This window comes from Lontra canadensis, unplaced genomic scaffold (assembly GCF_010015895.1).
Source record: "Lontra canadensis isolate GAN:19392208 unplaced genomic scaffold, GSC_riverotter_1.0 scaffold186, whole genome shotgun sequence".
Classification (NCBI taxonomy): Eukaryota; Metazoa; Chordata; class Mammalia; order Carnivora; family Mustelidae; genus Lontra; species Lontra canadensis.
Window position 1 is genome coordinate 1,151,164 of NW_022631180.1, and position 20,022 is coordinate 1,171,185.

At 46.9% G+C, this 20,022-nt stretch overlaps 1 protein-coding gene and 1 pseudogene across 1 annotated transcript; one reads left to right on the plus strand and one right to left on the minus strand.

The window, feature by feature from the left end:
- Positions 1 to 3,582: 3,582 nt before the first annotated feature.
- Positions 3,583 to 20,022, minus strand: part of LOC116860929 — a 128,100-nt pseudogene continuing 111,660 nt past the window's right edge.
- On the plus strand, positions 14,886 to 18,305 carry LOC116860957 (DLA class I histocompatibility antigen, A9/A9 alpha chain-like). Its single transcript, XM_032847332.1, has 8 exons — positions 14,886 to 14,981; positions 15,244 to 15,513; positions 15,727 to 16,002; positions 16,600 to 16,875; positions 16,992 to 17,096; positions 17,539 to 17,571; positions 17,708 to 17,755; positions 17,884 to 18,305. Exons 1-8 carry the CDS (start codon positions 14,909 to 14,911, stop codon positions 17,886 to 17,888), a joined length of 1,086 nt encoding a protein of 361 aa, XP_032703223.1. The 5' UTR covers positions 14,886 to 14,908; the 3' UTR covers positions 17,889 to 18,305.

Here is a 20,022-nt window from a genome sequence, read left to right on the forward strand (position 1 = left end):
ACGGAGCCATTATTGGGGCATAACACAAAGCAGGGTGGGGAAAGTTCAGCCCTTGGGCACAGGGGTCTGAGATGGCTGCTGGAGCTAAGATGGCTATACTTATGCTAAGGCTAAACCTGAGGTAGGATGGCCTTAATTTTTCTCGGCCTCCACATTTCCCCCTCTCAGAGGAACCTAAGGAAGGACCCAACCATGGGTCCAGGCTGGTCTCAGCAACAAGGTCTGGTGGTTGGTATTGCTGAGTACCATGAGTACTCAGCAATCTGAGTACTGTCTGAGTACCATGAGCTGAACTGTACTGTCTCTGTCTTTGACAAAAGTAAGCAACATTAGTGGGGTAATTGAGAACCGCACAGTCTTAGCTTTAGGGGATTGTCCTTGTCGGGCTGACTCTTTCATTATGGAACAAAGTCCTTGAGAAGAGCGTGTGGGTCAGCTGGCCAGACGTGGGTGTAGTGGACCCAGGGAGTAATCCCATTGACCTTGAGAGTGGTGGGAGTGGTCAGGATCACGATGTAGGGTCCCTTCCAGTGAGGCTCCAAGTTTTCCACTTGGCGGCAGCGCATCTAAACCAGTGGTTCCAGCTCCGTCTCTGTCTCAGTGTGGGCATTTAGGATCTCTGCATGGGCTAGACAGACTGTAATGCCTGTAGTGACTGGAGTACAGACTGATCAGTCATTGTTAAGGAGGAGGGCCTGATACCCCGTCACTCTGGCGTTTGTCATCCACCAGTCTAGTGGAGTCCGGAGAAGGCCCTCGATAGCGTGAGTGGTGGTTAAGATGAGATTTTGACCCAAAGTCAATTTACAATCCTTGACCAGGAGGGCCGTGGCAGCAATTATGCGGAGGCAAGGGGGAACCCAGCCGCTACTGGATCTAGTTTCTTGCTAAGATAGGCTACTGGCCTTTGCCAAGGCCCTAGAGTCTGAGTCACAGCTCCTTTGGCCACCCCTGCCTCTTTATCCACATACAAGTGGGAGGGCTTGGTAACATCTGGGATGGCCAATGCTGGGGCACTCAGTAAGCCGTTTGTAATTCCCAAAATGCTCCTTTTATCTGGGGCTGACTGACTGGCAAAAGCAAGATCGTCTAAATGAGCTATCATGCAACTTCTCTGAAGATTACCTCAAGTCGTCTAGCTTAGGTAAACATTTAAAAACAATCAAATTTAGAATTTAACACCATAAAGGTAGTGTTATTAAAACATAATTTTTCTCTCTAAGATAACCCTCATTTCCAGAGATAGCCAAATCAGGACTAATTTATTTGAGAAACAAGTCCAGTTTTAACAAACTTGGCCTAATCATTTACATAAACTCATCAAGAACAGTGAGTGTGATCATATAGATCTTCTAGAATCTGCTTTGCTGGATCTTCTTATAAGGAATCTCTAGGTTGAACTTTTAGTAGCCTCTCCGGGCCAGAAGCCAAGCCACGTACTTGCCATCAGACATGCCTGCAATATCTGTCGATTCCTGAGGTTCCCAAAGTATCCTGCCAGGAAGTGACATTCTTTACTCACCTGGTAAGGCTGCTGGGAACTCTGTAAGCAAGGTATCAGGCCAACAGTTCCAAAGGGCTTTACGGCTCCAGGTTTTATAAAGTCAACCTTAGTTCCTTTAAGCTGTCTGGTCATATCTGAGTCTTTTGAAATATGACATTCCAATCAAAGCCTTGGTAAAATAACCAGTGTTTCCAATGGTGTCCTGTTATAAGGAGAACAGATTCTTATTGAACTTATGCAAATGACCAATTGCCATGGAAGAAAGAGACCTTTTGGTTTCAGAGGGTTCAGATAGAGAGAAAAGTTGAATGCCTTGATTTGTTTACAAATGAACACTTTTACAGCTCTGTAAGTTACAGATAACTTAAGAAAAAGTTTCCCTAATCTAGAAGAGCAAGCATTACAGAACCAGTAATGTTTTAAAATAAGACAAAACATTAAGAGACACAACATTACAATTTTTTTAGTTCATTTAGTCCCATGTTGCTAATTCTGGTTTAGTCCGAATGCAGCTTTTACTTCTGGAAATTCTTGCCCACTTCAGTTCCAGGATTTTAACATATCAAAGACCTATATTTGTCCTGAAAGTCTCCCATATGAATTTCCTTTAGGGAAGAATTCATCTTACAAGAAAACAATTACAAGAAAGCAATTACAAATGTCAAAAACTCAGAATAGATATGGTTAAATATCAAGTGATGACCCTTATCGAAACATTAAACTCTAGGAAATGTATAGAACCTCTAGAGTAGTTACAGCATTTACCCAAATGTAACCCAAGGTTTATCATTGGTTTAGCAGTACTCCTTGAGTAACTTAGCATATCAAGGAAAAGCCTTATGAGTCAAAGAGATCTCCTTTACAATTTTGGGTGGGCAAAGAGAAAACCATTTACATTTTCTTAACAGCAGATCAGTTAATCTAAGAAAACTTTGTCCTTTTAAACAGAGAATTTCAGTCTTATACCAATGTACATTTAAAACCCATTCATTTCAATCTTAGTCCGTCCTGACCATCCTAAATTCCATTCCAAAGATTTCCCTTCACAAACCTTCTACAACTTTCCTTTATATTCAGGTTTTGTCCCAAGTCATTTCCTTCCAAACAACCATCTCATTTAGGACAAAATTACCTTCTTTTACTTTCAACAAAATGTACTCCCACTCCTTAAATCTTTCTTACATATCTCCTACTTTCCTACATACAGAGTTGCTTCCTTTATTTCCATCAGTCTTAGTTACACTTAGCATTTTGTACTCTTAGAAACACCTTTAGTTATTAACCAATTATCACCTATTAACCAATTGTGAACTGTTACAACAGAATTCTTCAGATGGCAAATTTATGAATCAGTTAAGTGCAAAACATGTTTATGAACAGATTTAAATACTCTTAGTTTCTTTGCAGTAAGAAGTCAAAAGCAGAAACCTACATCCAGTACTCAATGCTTTAGCACTTTATCTTATCTGGAAAAAGACCTAGATGTCCAACAAATTTAAGTTTATTTGTTATCCAAGCAAAACTTTAAACTTTCAGGTTACCAAAGACTTTGAAAGGTATCTCAGCAATTACCCATTAAAACTTTGAGACAGATAATTAACCTTCAGTTTAGTCATCTTTTTGCTAACAAATTTTAATAAATAACATGAACATATTTGACCTTCAGTAAACTTTGAAGTTTCACGTTTACTGCTAATAGCTTAAAAGACATGTATATCTTAATTAAACCAACAAACTTAACTTAGTTTAAATACTGATTTGCATCCCACCTGGGCCACTCCACTTTGAATGTTTACCTGAGACACGGGTGGGAGGATCTGGAGTGGGGGGTGTTAGGTCCAGGGGGTGCTTTTTTTGCTCCTTCACAGTGAAGAGGGAAGGAGCTGTGGTGCAGGAAGCACCGAGGATGGTCTAGAGGCCAGTTACGCAGGCCACACGCATGTTGATGTAGAAACAGAAGGAGTAGACAGAAGAACAATGTGCTCCTAGAAGGCAGAGAAAGGATTCCTGACTTTAGAGCTCATCAATTCCAACAGAGGAGCAGACTCCTTGCTTTCCCATCCCCAAGGGGGATGGGGTTAGGCAGTCCATGTCGGGCCAGAGAAAACAGGGAATCTTCCCGAAACAAAGGGAGTTTCAGCAGCTGCTTGGGAATATTCCTTAAAGTCTCTGTCTCGAGTTAGACTAACCCCAGTTGGCTCCAGTTATAGCCATTAACACGGGAAATGAGTAAAGGAGAAGCCCCCACATCTATTAGGAGGAACAGAGATGAAAGTCCGAGTCCTCTCACTCTCTGCTTGCCCCATTTCTTCAAACACAACAACAACGCAACAGACAACAAAAAGACAGGACAAAGACACCCGCAGACCCAGTGGTCCTCCCAGGGCCATCCAACATTAAAGGATGGTTATTCAGATATGCAGAAAGTCCAAAACTTTCCCTTTCGTACGTCCATGCTCAGGTTATGAGCTCTTTCCCTAACGTCAGAGAAGTGGTCAATCATCAGAGACAGAGGAGTTGTCTGCATCTGTCCCATCACGTCCTCGGTCCACAACAAGACAAATATACTTACGACAATTAACAAAAACACACTCACAAAGACAAACGTTCCCGCCCGGCCACGAAGACAAAACCGAAAGGAAGTTAAGGGAGAATCTGACCGAAATGGCAGCCGGCTCTCTTCACAGATGAGGACCTTGTCCTCTGGGCCCGACCACAACAGCAGCCGAGCCTCCAGACGGGGGCAAAGGGACGTCTCCCAAGACCCCCCAGTCAACGGCCCACCACGCGTCTGCTTGAGCCAATGTCGACTCCAGGTGCTCAGATTGGAATTCCTACAGGTAAAAAAATGCAGAATGGAGATCCCAAAGTATGCGCACAAATAGATCAAAAAAATGAGTGCACTCACCAGCCAGCGCAGGACCTCCGGGTCGGAGTCCTGGGGTCTCTCGGATCTCGGTAGAACCTCCAAATGTTATGCCCAAGTTTTTGCATCCAAGAGACCACCAAAGAGCCAACACTGATGAATCACATGAGGGTTTATTTAACAAGCTTAAGCTTGTGCCCAAGTATACCTGGCACAGCGGAGTCAGGACTTGGACCCTGAGCTTAGTTAAGGTAGGGGTATTTATGGGTTCCTGTTACTAAAGCAGGGTGGAGGTTTCTGGAACCAAAGCAAGGTGGGGAAAGTTCAGCCCTTCGGCACAGGAGTCTGAGATGGCTGCCGGAACTAAAATGGCTGTACTTATGCTAAGGCTAAACCTGAGGTAGGATGGCCTTAATTTTTCTCGGCCTCCACAGTCTGCTTCCCCCCCGTCTCTGCCTGCCTCTCTGCCTACTTGTAATCTCTCTCTCTCTCTCTGTCAAATAAATAAAATCTTTTAAAAAGGGGGGGGGTAGTGAAGGGAAGTGAAAGTTTATTAGTGAAGGTGAGAACAGAAACGAAAGAGAAAGCTCTCTAGAGTGAGAAGGTCCCAAATGGGTTGCTACTGAGTCTTTCAAGTTGCAGTCTCTTCTTGAGAACTGACTGGGAAGCTTGTGGCCTTGAGATTCCTGTGCTGTCTTGGCTTGAGCAAGGACCATTGAGAAACCGTTAATGGTCTTTGGGATTTGGTCATTTTCTGTGATCCAATGAAAAATACTCCCGACCATTCGACCCCACTGGAGGCCAGGGGTCTGTTTCCTTATCTCTTGTTGACTCTGGCTTAGAGCATCTGCCTGCCAGGAATAGTGTTCCAGCCAGAGGCCCCCTGCCTTTCCCTGCCTACACCTTAACCCTTTCATATTCAATACCCAATGAATGCATCAAACCTCAGACTTTGTGGTTGGCAGGGCACTTGGAAGTTTCGGGGAAATCTCAGGAACAAAGTAACCACAGAGAAGGTGAGTGTCATAATCTGAGTAGAAACTGCACATCCTGAGTGGCCACTAAGCGCACGGACAGAGAGCAGCTCACTCAGGACCCAGGGCAAAAATGCAGCCACTGGACGCAGGAAAACAGGGCACAGGCAACAGCTATCAGCACTGCAGGGGCTCAGGCCACAGTGGGGTCCATACAAGTTAAACAATTCTAGGAAAAGAACAGTCTTCAAAAAAATAAAATAGATTCCAGATTTGCTTAAACATAAAATGCATAATCCACTTTTAAAGAACATATTACCAGACATACAAAGAAATGTATGACTTATTCAAACAGAAATGTGTGACGCTAATGAGAAAGTCAACAGAAACGTATTCCCAGTGCGCCCAGATGTGGGAATCAGCACCAAAGGCTCCCACACAGCTTCAGGAAATATGTTCAGAGAACTGAATAAATATGTGTTGAAGGAATGTAAGAAAATCTTGTTATTAATGGTGAACAGAGAGGAAACCAGAACAATGAAGCAGAATGAACTAAGAAGGCCAAACAGGAATTCCAGAACAAAAAGAAAGATATATAGTAAAATTCCATAGGTAAACAGCCTTGAAAGCCTGGAGAGGCAGAATGAAGAATCAATTTGTTTGAATATAAATAGATAATTCAGACTGGAGCCTGACACTGGATGGGGCCTTCTCCTGTGTGTACAGCCCTGTGTCCCTGCTGGGGAGCCCAAGGAGACCCCGGGAAGGTCCCTGGGGAGAAACTCAAAGGCCTCTCAAGGTCTTCTGCCCTAGGCCCTGTGGCCACACGGGGGCGCTGTTGCGCTCCCGTCCTGCACCGCCAGGGGGCGCGCGGGGCTGAGCTGAGTCAGGTCCAGAGGGAGGACCTGCAGACTCCTTGTCCTGGGGGAGAGTAAGGGGCCTTCTGAGAAGCCCTGGGGCCAGGTGCAGCGGTGGGACAGGGATCCGGGGAGAGGAGCGCTCTGGAGCCCTGCCCGGTGTCTGAGTTTCCATCTGTCCTCTCCACAACCCTTCTCTCCAGCCCCTGGATTGCAAGTCCAGGAAAAGTCCAGGAAAAATGAAAAGTAAAACCTCAATCCTCCTGGACCGATTCCCTCTCTGAGGGCTATTTTACAAAAGACACTCTTTTATTTTAGAATACTTGGGGATTTACAGAGACATGACAAAGTTAGTTCAGAGTCCCTGTGGCCTCCACACTCAGTTGTCCTGTCATTAACCCCAATCTCACTGTCATGCATTTGTTACAGCTAATGACACAATATTCACACATTACTACTGATCTCCACACCGGATTTGCTGTCATGGTTTTCTTTTCTCTCCCCAGATCCCATCCAAGTTGCCTCATTAAGTCCCATCATGTCTCTTTCTGGCTGTGACCATGTCTCAGACTGTCCTTATTTTTCATGACCCTGACATGTTTGAGGAGATGGTTCGGTACTTTGTAGACTGTCTCTCATTGTGAATCAGGCTGATTGAGGCTGTGGGGTTTGGGAAGACCACACCTGGGCGGGCCGTTCTCTACACAACATAGCAAGAACATACAGTGATCACTTGCTCATCACGGATGAAATTCACCTTCACCCCCTGGCTAAGCTCGTCTAACCCAGATGCTCCCTGTGAAGTTCCTTCTTTGGCTTTGTCCCCTTCCATAATGTAGTCTTTGGAAGGAAGTCAGGATGTGTAGCCCACAGGTGAGGACTGTTCTACTGGGACAATTTGCATGCAGGTTGTTGTGCAAACATGAGTTCTCAAATGACTTGGTAAGTACCTTACAGGGGGATCAGCAGCTTGTGTGCTTAGTCTGCGTCTGACTTTATAAGAACCTGCTGACCGTCTCCCACAGTGGCTGTGCTGTTCTGTCTTCCCGCCGTTAGTGACTGAGGCTTTCTGTGGCTCCCTGTCCTGGTCGGCAGGTGACACTATCAGTGTTTGGATTCCAACCATATAACAGTGTGTGATGACAGATCACTGTTGTTGTCACCTGCATTTCCCTCATGTCACCTGCTGCTAAATATCTCTTCATGTGTTTATTACACATGAGTACATCTTCTTCAGCTCTCCATACTTTTGCTTATTTTTTAATGAGTTGTTTTCTTGTTGGTCCTTTTTAAGGGTTTTATGAGTATTCTAAAACAAGTCCTTTATCACACTGTGTGATTTACAAATATTTTCTCCCAGTCTGTGGCCTGAGCTTGTTTCCTGATATAACAATAAACAGTAAGGCACAGGTGTATTTTTCAAATAGGAGACATGACAAATGGCTGACTGTGCTGGATTTTGGGTAGAGGACGTGGGTGACTGGAGGATGAGGGGTTACCATATGGCTTCTTTATTTTTGAATATTTGTATCTATCAAATTCTCTTGTAAGTGAATGAATAATGTTTAAAAAAGAAACTACTCTAAAATCCCTAAAACCTGACAGATCATCCTCAGACCATGATTGAAGACTCAGGTTCTGATCTTCTACTTTATAACCAATCATCTTTTCACTGAACTATTTCACTTTTGAATTTCTTTTTCTGAACCAGATGGGCTAGATTGTATGGATAAATTCTCCCAGTAAAATAGCTTAAAAGGCCATGCAATGTAGAAAAACCATCATCTTGAAAACATGAAAAGACAGGATAATAATAAGTAAAACAATGGGCACACCCCAAAAAGAAGGGAAAGACCCTGGTTGCCCCCCCCCCCCGAGGGCAGGGTCCTACAACATCAAGCAAAGGCTCTGTGAGTCCCCTGCTCAGATCACAGATAGGCAGGCCCAGTCCTTCCAGCTCTGTGCCCTGAAATGCTGATTTTCCCAGCATCTCCTTCTCTTTTAAAGCATTTACATTCTGAATGTGATGTGTATGTATGATGCATAATAATATGATATCATCTATATTCACCATAGAGAAAGTATAAGATGGGAAAAGTGATCAATGACAAAGTAAAAATGATGTAATTCTCACATTTGAGCTGTTTTGTTGCATTTGCTTCTAGTCTCTTATCTATTTTCCTGCTGCTGGAAGTCTCTCTCTCTCTCTGCGGTGAAGAGCACAGAGCTCAGGGATCCAGCCCTGCTCTCTCCAGCTGTCATTTCCCCAGTCAGCTCCTGTCACCCTCCTGCTCCCCTCTCTGAGGGATGAGTTCATTTGTACCTTACTCAGAAAAGAAGGACTCAGGTGAGAACTGCACAGACCCCCACTGAACTCCCCACCTCTGCACCTGTGTCCTCATCTTCTAAGCAGTGATGGGGGAGGGGCCCTCCTGTCTCAGGCTGCCCATCCACGTGGTCACACGGCCCCTCACTCACCTGCATTAATGCACTTTCCCCGCTCTCTGGCCTCAGGCATTTCTCCTACAAACATGCTGGGATGACTCCCATTCAGATCATGAAATAAAACTGAACAAATCAAAACAAAATCATTCCATAAACCCAACACTTGCTCCCACGACTCCTCCAACTCCTGCCCCATCTCTATGGCCTCTGTGCAGAACTCATCCTGACCCATCATCTCACCCACCATGTTGTCTTTGTAGCCAATGGCTGGAGGCACAGAGTTTTACAAGTCAAATCCTTCTGCAGTCCTTGATATCAAGACAGATGACCCCAAGCTTCGATGACCCCATTTCCTGAATCTCAGAGACCACCTGCATTAGTTCTTCTGGCTGATTCTCTGATTATTGCTTCTGTGCCTCTCAGCAGCCTGCTTCTCAGACTCCTTCTCTGGTCTTCAGGTTTATGTGTCATCTTTCCTGAACTGGCTCCTCTCTCACACTCTCCTATCTGCCCCATATAATTATCTGATAATTTTGATAAACTCAATGTTCAGTGTTTCCTTTATTATGACCATGAAATACTAGTCACAACTGAGTTTTCTGTAGACTTATGATTGCAATCCCTTTCCTGAATCAACTTTTTATTTTCCCCAGAGTAAATAAATATCTTATTCCTTCATTTACTTTTTTTCTCTTGGGCTCCTTTTAAATCCTTCCTCCGCTCCCCCTGAGTAAATCTTCATGAACATTCAGGAGCCCATCCACTCCTCTCCCTGCTTCATGTCTGTGCAGCCGCATGGTCGGCAGCCCTCAGTCCTGCCCCATGGGGAGAGGATGCCAGCACACCTGGGGCAGGGCTAACACTCAGACCCCCTGCAGCTCCTCCTGGGGGAACTAGGCCTCTCTCCTGCTGGCTCCCTGTGGCCGGGGTCCCATGTGCTCTCCCTGTTTGTTTTTCTCCATCATTTGTCCCACTCTGCGTACTGCTGTCCTGCGGAAGGAAATGTGGAAAAGAGAACAGAAACTCTCACATCTGAGGACACAGTCACATGGTAACGTGACAGAGACTCTGTGCTGGACAGAGATGTCCTCGGGATTTGGGGGCCTTGCCTCATGCCTTCCAGCACCCAGGCCTGTGTTGTTGCCTCTTGGAGTTTTCAAGGCATCTGCCCTTCCACCCCCTTTCTGATATTTCACTATGATGTGTCCTGGTGTGGGTCTCCTCTCATCGGCTCTAGGTAAGAATTTCGGTGGGTCTCTCAACAAGTGTGTTTGGCCCTATAAACTTGGAGGAATATTCTTGAAATTTTTTTCATCATTTCCTATTCACCTCATTTTCTTTAAAGATTTTATTTATTTGAAAGAGAGAAGCACAGTGACAGAGGGAACACAAGCAGGGGAAGTGAGAGAGGGAGAAGCAGGCTTCCTACTGAGCAGGTAGCCTGATGTGGGGCTCAATCCCAGGACCCTGGGATTAGGACCTGAGCTGAAGGCAGATTCTTAATGACTGAGCCACCCAGGCACTCCTCACCATCGTTTTAAAAACTGTTGTTATTAACTTGTTGGAAACATTTGTTTGAGAAACAAACAGGTCTTCTCTCCTGCTACCATCACACTCCTGATTGTATGACTTCAGGAGAGGAAAACAGTAATCATCCAGTGTATCCACTCAATTATTCATTTCTATGGTGATATTGTTAGTTTCCCAGAGCTCTTTCCTGTTCTGTGATTGTACAGCACTGTGTGTAGTTGTGCTTTTGTTTCACATCCATATGCCTCATGCATCCTGTAGATGTGACTGATCCTAGTGGTCAGAAACCAGGTCTCCTGGTTTCTGCTTTCGTGATATCATGACCTTTCTCCACACAGCACTCATCTCAGGAGCAACCTGCATTCCCTCTGCCATTTGTGCTCCATGCCCATCTCCCACATGACCCTGCCAGTGTCCGGTCACTAGGGTGTCACCCTTGTTCTGCACTGTAGCTCCAGAGGCCAGCTGATCCTGAGTCCCTAGAGGCTTCAAGATGTCCACTGGATGATGGACTTTAGTGTGATTTGAGCAGCCGAGTCACACTGCTCCTTAATGTCCTCCGAGGCTCTGAGCCTCGAAGCCTCCCACACAGAACATTCTGGAACATCATGACAGCTCACTTACCTAGAGTACACAGACAACAACCCCCTGATAGACAGGATCACAAGTCAACAAGGTCTCTGGGAGCAAACTCTTTGGGCTGAACACTGGCTCCACCACATCCTTCTCTCCAAGTCTCCCTTTCCCTGTCTGAACAAATGGATGCCCTACAGGGTGCCTCCTGGGTTGGCTTTCATGATTAAGTTTGACCCTCTGTGTAAATCACATGGTTAATTCCTGCCACATGCTAACGTTCCACTATTTGTACTTACCTTCATCATACTGATTACAGCGATTACATAACTTCTGTTCTTTGTTTTTATAAACCACAAGTGAACGCACATCCTTGTGAACATGTGTGATTATCTCCTTAGGATAAACTCCTCAAAGAAAATGTCTGTTTCACAATATAAACACATAGCATTTGTGGAAACATTCTTCTAAAGCACCTATTAAAAATTGTGTCCCAGTGATCACTTCCATCAACCTTTACGACAGTGTTTTCCTGACCTTCTGATGGACGCTCTCATCCCTTACTTTCATCTTTGCCAAGTACATACATTTATTTTATAGCTTTATTCCTATTACTTATTCCACATTCTCATACTTGTTTATGTTTTCTTATTACAAATACATTGGTTTGATTTTCATTTCCACCTTCCCAGATTGTTTTCTAACATTTTTTATTCTCTTTTCTTTCTTTTTCTTTTTTTATTATTGGATTGCATTTTACACACAATGTTACACTCATTTCAGGTGGTGTACAACATAGTGAATGGCCATATACCAATTCCACTCTTGGGTATTTACCCAAGGAAAAGAGAAATACCAATTCTATAATTATGTTTTGAATCAATTGTAGCTATTTTAAAATATGGAATTTAACAGAGAAGAGCCAGCAGCCCCGAACACTGGGAGCTGGTCTGACACTGACACTTGGGCTCAGTGTGGTCAGAAGCTGGTGAATGTCCACCACTTGACCATATTCTTCTCCTGTGGGGTATGATTCAGTCACCTCACAGAACATCAGCATGAGACAAGGACACTCAGAAACCACAACATCACTCTGTGTCATTACAGACAAAACAAGGCACTGCACAACCCACCGAATAACACACATCTCCCCGTGTCAGCCAATGTGAGCAATCGCTGCTTCTCCACCATGACTGCTCTCTCCTCGCTTAGGTCTGGCCCGCTGGAGAATGGACTCACTGAGATGCTCAACCATGGGATTGCCACATGTCCTGACAACACGCAGTCGGGAGTGGGCCCCACTTCCATGGATCCTCTCCAAAACGCCCATCCAAAGCCCATGTCCCATAGGTTCCAAAACCTTCATATTAAGATGCCCTGTGGCCCCCAAAGGGGTGTGTTCTCTTTCACTGCAACAGGTAATAGATCTAACTTGAGGGCCTGCAGGCGCTCCTGGTGGTCTTGGTTGAAGAACAATAATGAATGTTACCCTTTTGATTGTCAAAATTGTGTTTGTGTCTTTTAGTTCGATCATGACAGGTGTTTGTATCTTTGTGAGTGTGTGGTTGACATGCAAGTATTTCAAGTTTTTCTTGATGGGTTTTCATCACTGGGCCATGCTTAGAGAATTTCTTCATCTCAAAATTGTAAACATTTCATGTATATTTCTACCTCAGCAGAAATGAAGAGCACAGGGTCTTAAGGGTGAAGGGAAACACAGAATTGTTTGAATTTGAGCAGAAGTATGGGGAGGAGAAAGAGGTAAAAGATAAAAACATAATGGAATCTAAGAAGTCCATCTTCTGCTTTATGACGTTCACAAGTATGTACAGAGCCTACGAAGTATCTGATATATGTATGTTCAATAAATCCTCTCACCTGGGCTTGGTGAAGACTTATATGTCTCCTTCTGTTTATCAGATGAACACAGACAGTACCCAAGACACCCAAGTAACAGAGACGACAAGGGGCTCCAGGGATGGGCATTTTTGAGCACATAATGACCTAGATGTGATACAGCATGTTTTGGTTCATGTCTGTACACTTCAGCTACTACAATGCATGGTAATTACACTTAGGAGCTGTATCTTAAGCATATGATACGTTTCAGAGCCACATAGACAATCCATGTCTTCAATTTGAAGATAAATTTAATACGTATATACTTATGAATCACACAGTCTTTTCTTTGAGGAAGATCCTGACAACTAAGAGTGTTCTAGATATGTACTGACAGAATAGTAGCTATGAGCCACCTGTGGCTATTTAAATTCATATTCTTTCAAAACAATTAAGAATGCAACTGCTCACCAGCCCCATTTCAAGTGCCACCTGCATCTCAAGAGCCACATGCATCTCGTGGCCACCATACTGGACAGCGCAGATACAGAACAATTCCTTCCGCACAGACTGTTGCATTGGAAGGTGCTGTGCTTCATGCTTTGTGGGTCTCGAGTCAGACGCATGAGACACATGTAAAGTGAAAAGACCAACTTGATTTCTCTTACAGACGACATCAGATTTCTGTCTGGGATGTGAATATATAAGAAGCTGATGTGTCACAAAATCAAAGTCGGTTATGCATGGGTCTGGTGCCTTCAGGGGCAAACTGTTCCCAGTTACAAAATGGAAATCCCTGTCCCTCCACCTCCCTTCCCAGACTGGGGACCCTCTCTGCCATCACATTTCCAGGAGGTGAGGTCTCTTCTAGATGCACTCGGGGAATAAAGTCAGAGCTGAGTTTTCAGAGGCAGGAAGTGCAGCTCAGGGAAAGGAATTCTGCTGAGTGAGGACGATACCAGGGCAGGACCAATGGGAGACTGGCCTCTTTTTTTTTTTTTTTTTTTTTTTCCTTTTTAACAGAATGCCATTTTTACCTGAAAGAATGAACGACACAGAACTTAGATTATTTAGACTAGGACAACTGACCGACATTTTCTGGAAAATGAACATGAAGTTAAACTTTCATAAAAATCAACTCATACACGACAGCTGAGAGTACTTGCTGCCTTGATCAAATGTAAGCTCTCAAGAGAAAAATCAGAATTTTGGGAAACTTGTGATGTACCAATAAACTTGACAGCTTCCCACTACTGATCTATTGGGATCTGTGGTAATATTAAAACAAATATGACTTTTGATAATTCAGTTTTAACCTCATCAACACTGGAACACATACATAACTTAGTTAAATAACACATTACTTTTTTAAAAATCATGCATTAGTACAAGATCCATTCTGTGTACAAGATGGGCCTGTGGATTTTAATGCACCAGAGGACAGTGTCAATGATACTCTTTCAAGTTCCACTTTGCAAAGAACTTAGAGAAAGTACAACTTGTGTCATTTGGATATAGTACCTAAGATGAATAGCCATAATGATCTGAGAAGGTTATGGAACATACTAGTCTCCCATCTTTGTGTAAGGTTGTAAATATTTTCATACACTTCAACCAAAACAACACAATAAAGGTAGAAGCAAATCTGAACATCCAGGGGTCTTCTCAGGAGACAGACAGGAAAGGGACTTGCAAAAATGTAAAAAGCAAGAACATCACTCTTCTCACTCTGATTTTTATTTGTCGAAATAGTTATTTTGCATAAAAACAATATTTCTGTTTTCATGCCATGGATTATTAATATGATTCTAAATGAATTAATGAATTTTTAAACCTGTTTTATTCCTACTACGGTAAATACTGATGGAGATAACCCACAGACACAAAATGATCCTTGGGATCCTCAGCCATCTGTGAGACTGTGTAGATACCCTGTGAACAGAATGTTTGAGAATCACTGACTCACGCAGCTCCTGGGCCACGGCTCAGGGGGACAGTGCGACAAAGAGCGCTCTATGCAGTAAGTGAGGGATCAGGGCAAAGTCCCAAGTCCCTGGGTCGCCTCTCAGGCCCCAGGGCGGGGTCTGGGGTGGGGAAGCCCAGTGTTGGGGAATTCCCACTCTCTGGGTTTCACTTCTCTCTCTCCCAACCTGTGCCATCTCCTCCTGCCTGGATACTCGTGACACACACCCAGCTGGCGCTCCCATTGGGTGCCGGGTTTCTGGCGAAGCCAATCAGCAGCACCGCGGTTTCGAGTTATAAAGTCCCCTCACCCGCCTCCGAGACCAGCAGCTACCCACCGTCTCCTCAGACTCTGAAGATGGAGGTCGTGATGCCCCGAACCCTCCTCCTGCTGCTGTCGGGGGCGCTGGCCGTGACCGAGACCTGGGCGGGTGAGTGCGGGGCGGGAGGAAAGGGCCTCTGCGGGGAGGGAGCGAGGGGACCCCCGGGGAAGGCGCCTCTCCGCCGCCCCCGCCCCAGACCCCAGACGCCCGGGTCCCGCCCGGGCCTGTGCTCCCCGGTCCCTCCCCGCCTGCGCCCTGCTCTCCCCCACTCCGTACCCCACCCCCCGCCCTCCCGGCCGCCTCCCCCTGGTCCCCTGGCCCCGCGTCGGGAGGAGGGTCGGGCGGGGTCTCAGCCCCTCCGCGCCCGCAGGCTCCCACTCCCTGAGGTATTTCTACACCGGCGTGTCCCGGCCCGGCCGCGGGGAGCCCCGCTTCATCGTCGTCGGCTACGTGGACGACACGCAGTTCGTGCGGTTCGACAGCGACTCTGCCAGTCGGAGGCTGGAGCCGCGGGCGCGGTGGGTGGAGCAGGAGGGGCCGGAGTATTGGGACGGGCAGACGCGGATCTGCAAGGACACCGCACAGACTTTCCAAGTGGACCTGAACACCATGCTCCGCTACTACAACCAGAGCGCGGCCGGTGAGCGACAGGGCCCGGGTCCAGGTCACGACCCCCATCCCCACCGCACCGACGGGCGGGGGTCGCCCCGAGTGTCCGGGTCTGAGCGTCACCCGAGTGTGAGGGACCCTCCCGCAACCCCACCCCGTCCCCCATCCTTAAGCCCAAAGAACCACGGGAACTTTTAGGCGGTCTTACTTTCTTTTTAACCCCCTCGCTGTCGGCCTGGGCCAGGGTCTCACAACATCCAGAGCATGTACGGCTGTGACGTGGGGCCCGACGGGCGCCTCCTCCGCGGGTACTATCAGGGCTCCTACGACGGCGCGGATTACATCGCCCTGAACGAGGACCTGCGCTCCTGGACCGCGGCGGACACGGCAGCGCAGATCACCCGCCGCAAGTGGGAGGACGCGGGTGATGCAGAGCGCTGGAGGAACTACCTGGAGGGCACGTGCGTGAAGTGGCTCCGCAGGTACCTGGAGAACGGGAAGGAGACGCTGCTACGCGCAGGTACCAGGGGCCCGCGGGTCCTCCCCAATCTCCCCTGCCCTGGGGCTGGCTTCATGGACTCAGTGGCCCAACACCGCCTCCCACGGGTGGGGAGAGGGAGGTCCGCCTGGGTGTTCAGGTTCCTACTGGAGAGTGACTCAGCCAGAGGGCCGCTTTTCTCTAAAGGACAATGGAGGAATCCAGTCTCTCCCGGGAGACAGGTGGAGACCATCCCTGCAGTAACCCATCAGCGGTTCTCTTTGACCCTGGCAGCCACCCTGGGAAACATGGCTTAACCTCTCAAGGCTTTTTTCTCCAGTGAGAACATCGTTGGAGGTCTGACTGGGTGTTTTGAGTCATTCACACGCGCACGCACACACACGCACATACACCCGCCACAGGACCATTAGTGCACTCTCCCTCTTAAACCTACAGCTTCCTATGCTGTACTCTCTCCCTGATTCTAGAACTTTCCAGGATGAGAAGATCCCAGGGCTGGATTTTGTGCTTCTTCCATCCAAACCAATACCCAGTCCATCTCAAGATGGTCACATGAATGCCATTTCAGTGGCCTATAAAGGTAAACTCAGGTGTGCATTTTCTGATTCTCTTTCTCAGAACCCCCCAATACACACGTGACCCGCCACCCCACCTCTGACCATGATGTCACCCTGAGGTGCTGGGCCCTGGACTTCTACCCTGCGGAGATCACCCTGACCTGGCAGCGAGATGGTGAGGACCTGACCCAGGACACAGAGCTTGTGGAGACCAGGCCTGCAGGAGATGGAACCTTCCAGAAGTGGGCGGCTGTGGTGGTGCCTTCTGGAGAGGAGCAGACATACACATGCCATGTGCAGCATGAGGGGCTGCCCAAGCCTGTCACCTTGAGATGGGGTAAGGAGGATTTTGGGTAGAGCCTCTTCTCAGGGAAATCAGGCCTTCTAGAGAACTTCAGCAGGGCCAGGACACTTACCAGAGCTCTGTACCCCTGACCTTGCCTCCATTTCCAGAGCCATCTTCTCCCACCATCCCCATCACGTGGATCATTGCTGGCCTGGTTCTCCTGGTGGTCACTGCAGTGATTGGAGCTGTGATCTGGAGGAAGAAGTGCTCAGGTAAGGAATGGAGTGGGCAGTGGGGGGATCTCAGGTTTCTTGTCCCACTGGGGGATTTCCTCGGTAGCAGACTGTCCTGCCTTGTTACTGAGAAGTACCATCCTCACAAATGGACTTGCCTGCTCTGGAGCTGATCACTACACTCACTCTGTAGCAAACACTTGTGAAAATGAAGGACACATTTTCATCTTGTTAAATCTGGTGATGGAGACCTCATGCCCAGCAGTCACAGGACAGAGCGGAAAGTCCCTGCTGAGGACAGAACTCCAGCCTGCTGGGTGACCCAGTGACTCCTCACCTCGTTTTTCATGTTTCCTATCATGTCCTGGGAGTTCAGTTACAATTCTGGAAACTTCATTTAGAACCAGGACTGGGAGCTTCCTTTAGGATCTCATGGCCCAACCCTGTCCCAGGCCTCTGATATGCTATTTTTTTCCCACAGGAGAAAAAGGACCAGGTTACTCTCATGCTGCACGTAAGTATGGAGGGGTGATCCCTGAGACCCTGAGATAGTGTAGACAAGACCCCATCGGGAACTCACACACCCCATAGCTCCTCCTTTAGTCTCCTCTCCTGTGGGCTCTGACCACATCCTGTTTGTTCTCCCCTAGGCGATGACAGTGCCCAGGGCTCTGATGTATCTCTCACGGTTCCTAAAGGTGAGACCCTGAAGACCCTGATGTGGAGAAGGATTGAGGCATTAAGGACACTTTGAGCATGAGGGGAGCTTCTGAGATGTCCCCACTTATGGGACTGACCTCAATTTGTACATTATTTTTTTTCACAGTGTGAGACCAGCTGCCTTGTGGGGACTAAGAGATGGAAGATTTCTTCACACCCCCACTTGGTGACATCAGCAACCCCTAACTTCTCTTTGTGCAGATGTCAGAATGTGTCTGTGTTCCTTTGAGCATAATGTGAGGACATGAGATTTGCCCACCCTGCCCATCAGACCCCTCCCTATTCTGATTTTATTCTCTTTTCTGATGTGCTTTCCTGTTCCAGCAGAGGCAGGACTGGACCATCTCCATCCCTTTCCTTATTTCATGTTGGGCTGAGTATGAATGACTTACTTCTGTATTGAAAATGAGAATCCAGACAGGAGTTGTGTTTCCTAATTCTTGCCATATGGGGTTGATGAGGTAATAAAAGAGGAGATTTGTAAAATTGAGACAGCAAATAAATGGAAGCACTGAGAACCTTCCAGAATCCGTGTGTTTACTGTGCTGAGTCTTGCGGGTGGGGGCAGAAGGTTGTGAGGAGACAAGTGGGGATGGGGCCTGTGCCCAGTGTGTGCTCAGTGCATCATGGGGGTGACATGCTCACCCCTCAGCTGGGTCAATCTCTCTGCTCCGTGTCCTTGACCCTTGTGTGGAAGCTTGTCTCACTAGGAGCTGTGATCACAGGGACTTGGATATCACCTCTCACCAGGACATTGTGTAGCAAGAGATTCCTGTGACTGGGTCAGCCTCACCTCAGGCCTGGGTTGGGTCATAGCCTCCATTTGGGGGTGGGCTTTTTTCATTGTTTCTCTAGAGCATCAGGCCGGCTCTTGCTCTTGTGTACCAGTTCTTATCCCATTCTCCCTTGGTGACCCTATCGGTTATAGCAGCAGGTGTCCTTTGGCTGTGTTCCTACAGGCCTAGGTTGTCCCCTGCACACAGGAGTCTCTGCGGTATGGAGAGATGAACTTTCAGATTCATCCATCTCCTCCCTTCACTCTAGACCTGTTTTCTAGATTATTCTTGGGATTCTGGAGATAGAGGAGGAATCTGAAAGTTTCTCAGCCTTAATAAACATCAGTTAGTTTCTCTCTCGAGCTGCTCTACCCTCTCTCCCCTACCCCTAGTTCAATGAGCCTAGTGCTGGCGTGGAGCCAAGTTCATGGATTTATAAAGCAGAGCCTAATGTAGATCTCTGTGGTTGGAGAAAACGACCCAAAAAGCCTGAGTACAGTGTTTCTAGAGAGGGAACTATGTGTGCTGTGCTGTGCAGGAGAGATGGTGTGCAGGGAGGGGCTGAGCAGAGAGAGGGAGGGGAGGGCAGCTCTGTGAGGGGAGAGAGCACTGATGGGGAAGTGGATGCACGTGGGGTGGGAGCTGCCTTGGAACAGCTGTTCCTGAGACTCATCTAGAAGGAGTCCTCTAGCTGCTCATTCATTCACCTGATAACTGTCATGTGCCACATACAGAACATGCTGTGTTTACATCTGGGCACCTGACTGAGACTAAGAAGAGGGAAAATGTGCTGGTCTCATGGAGAGTATGTTCTAGTGTAAGGGGCAGACTACACTTGACCCTCAGACAACGTGGGGATGAGACAGTGACCCCCTCGTGCAGTCAGAAATCCAAGTATAAATTTTGACTCCTTCCAAACATAAGAACTAATAGCCTACTGTTGCTGGAAGCCTCCCTGATAACATGAAGAGTCACTTAACACATGTTTGTGTTACATGTAGAAAACAGTCTTCTAACAATGAAGCTGCAAAAATTAGAAATCACAAAGAAGAGGAAATGCATGGACAGGACTTACTGAAAAAGTCCACACACAGGTGCACATGTATGGTGCAAACCAGTGTCATTAGGAAGTGAACTGTGTGTTGTGTAAGCGCAGTAGTAAGGGAAGTATTTAAGTTGGAAGTTGGCAGGAGCTGTGAGGAAGGAGACCCAGAGATCACCTGTCCTGAGACAGGGATGATGGCTTCTTTACTCCAGGGATCAGGGGAGCCTCACTGAGAAGGTGACCTCATCATGGAGGTCTGAGAATATTAGAAGGCTTTGGAGTTTTCTCTGAGTGAGGAGTGGAGTTACAAGAATGAACAGATCAATGGGTTTGACTTTCTAAGCAGCACCTGATTGCTGCTGTGAGAATCGAGAGGTGCAGGGCGAGTGACCAGTGGGGACAATGTAGGAAACCAGTGCTGTGT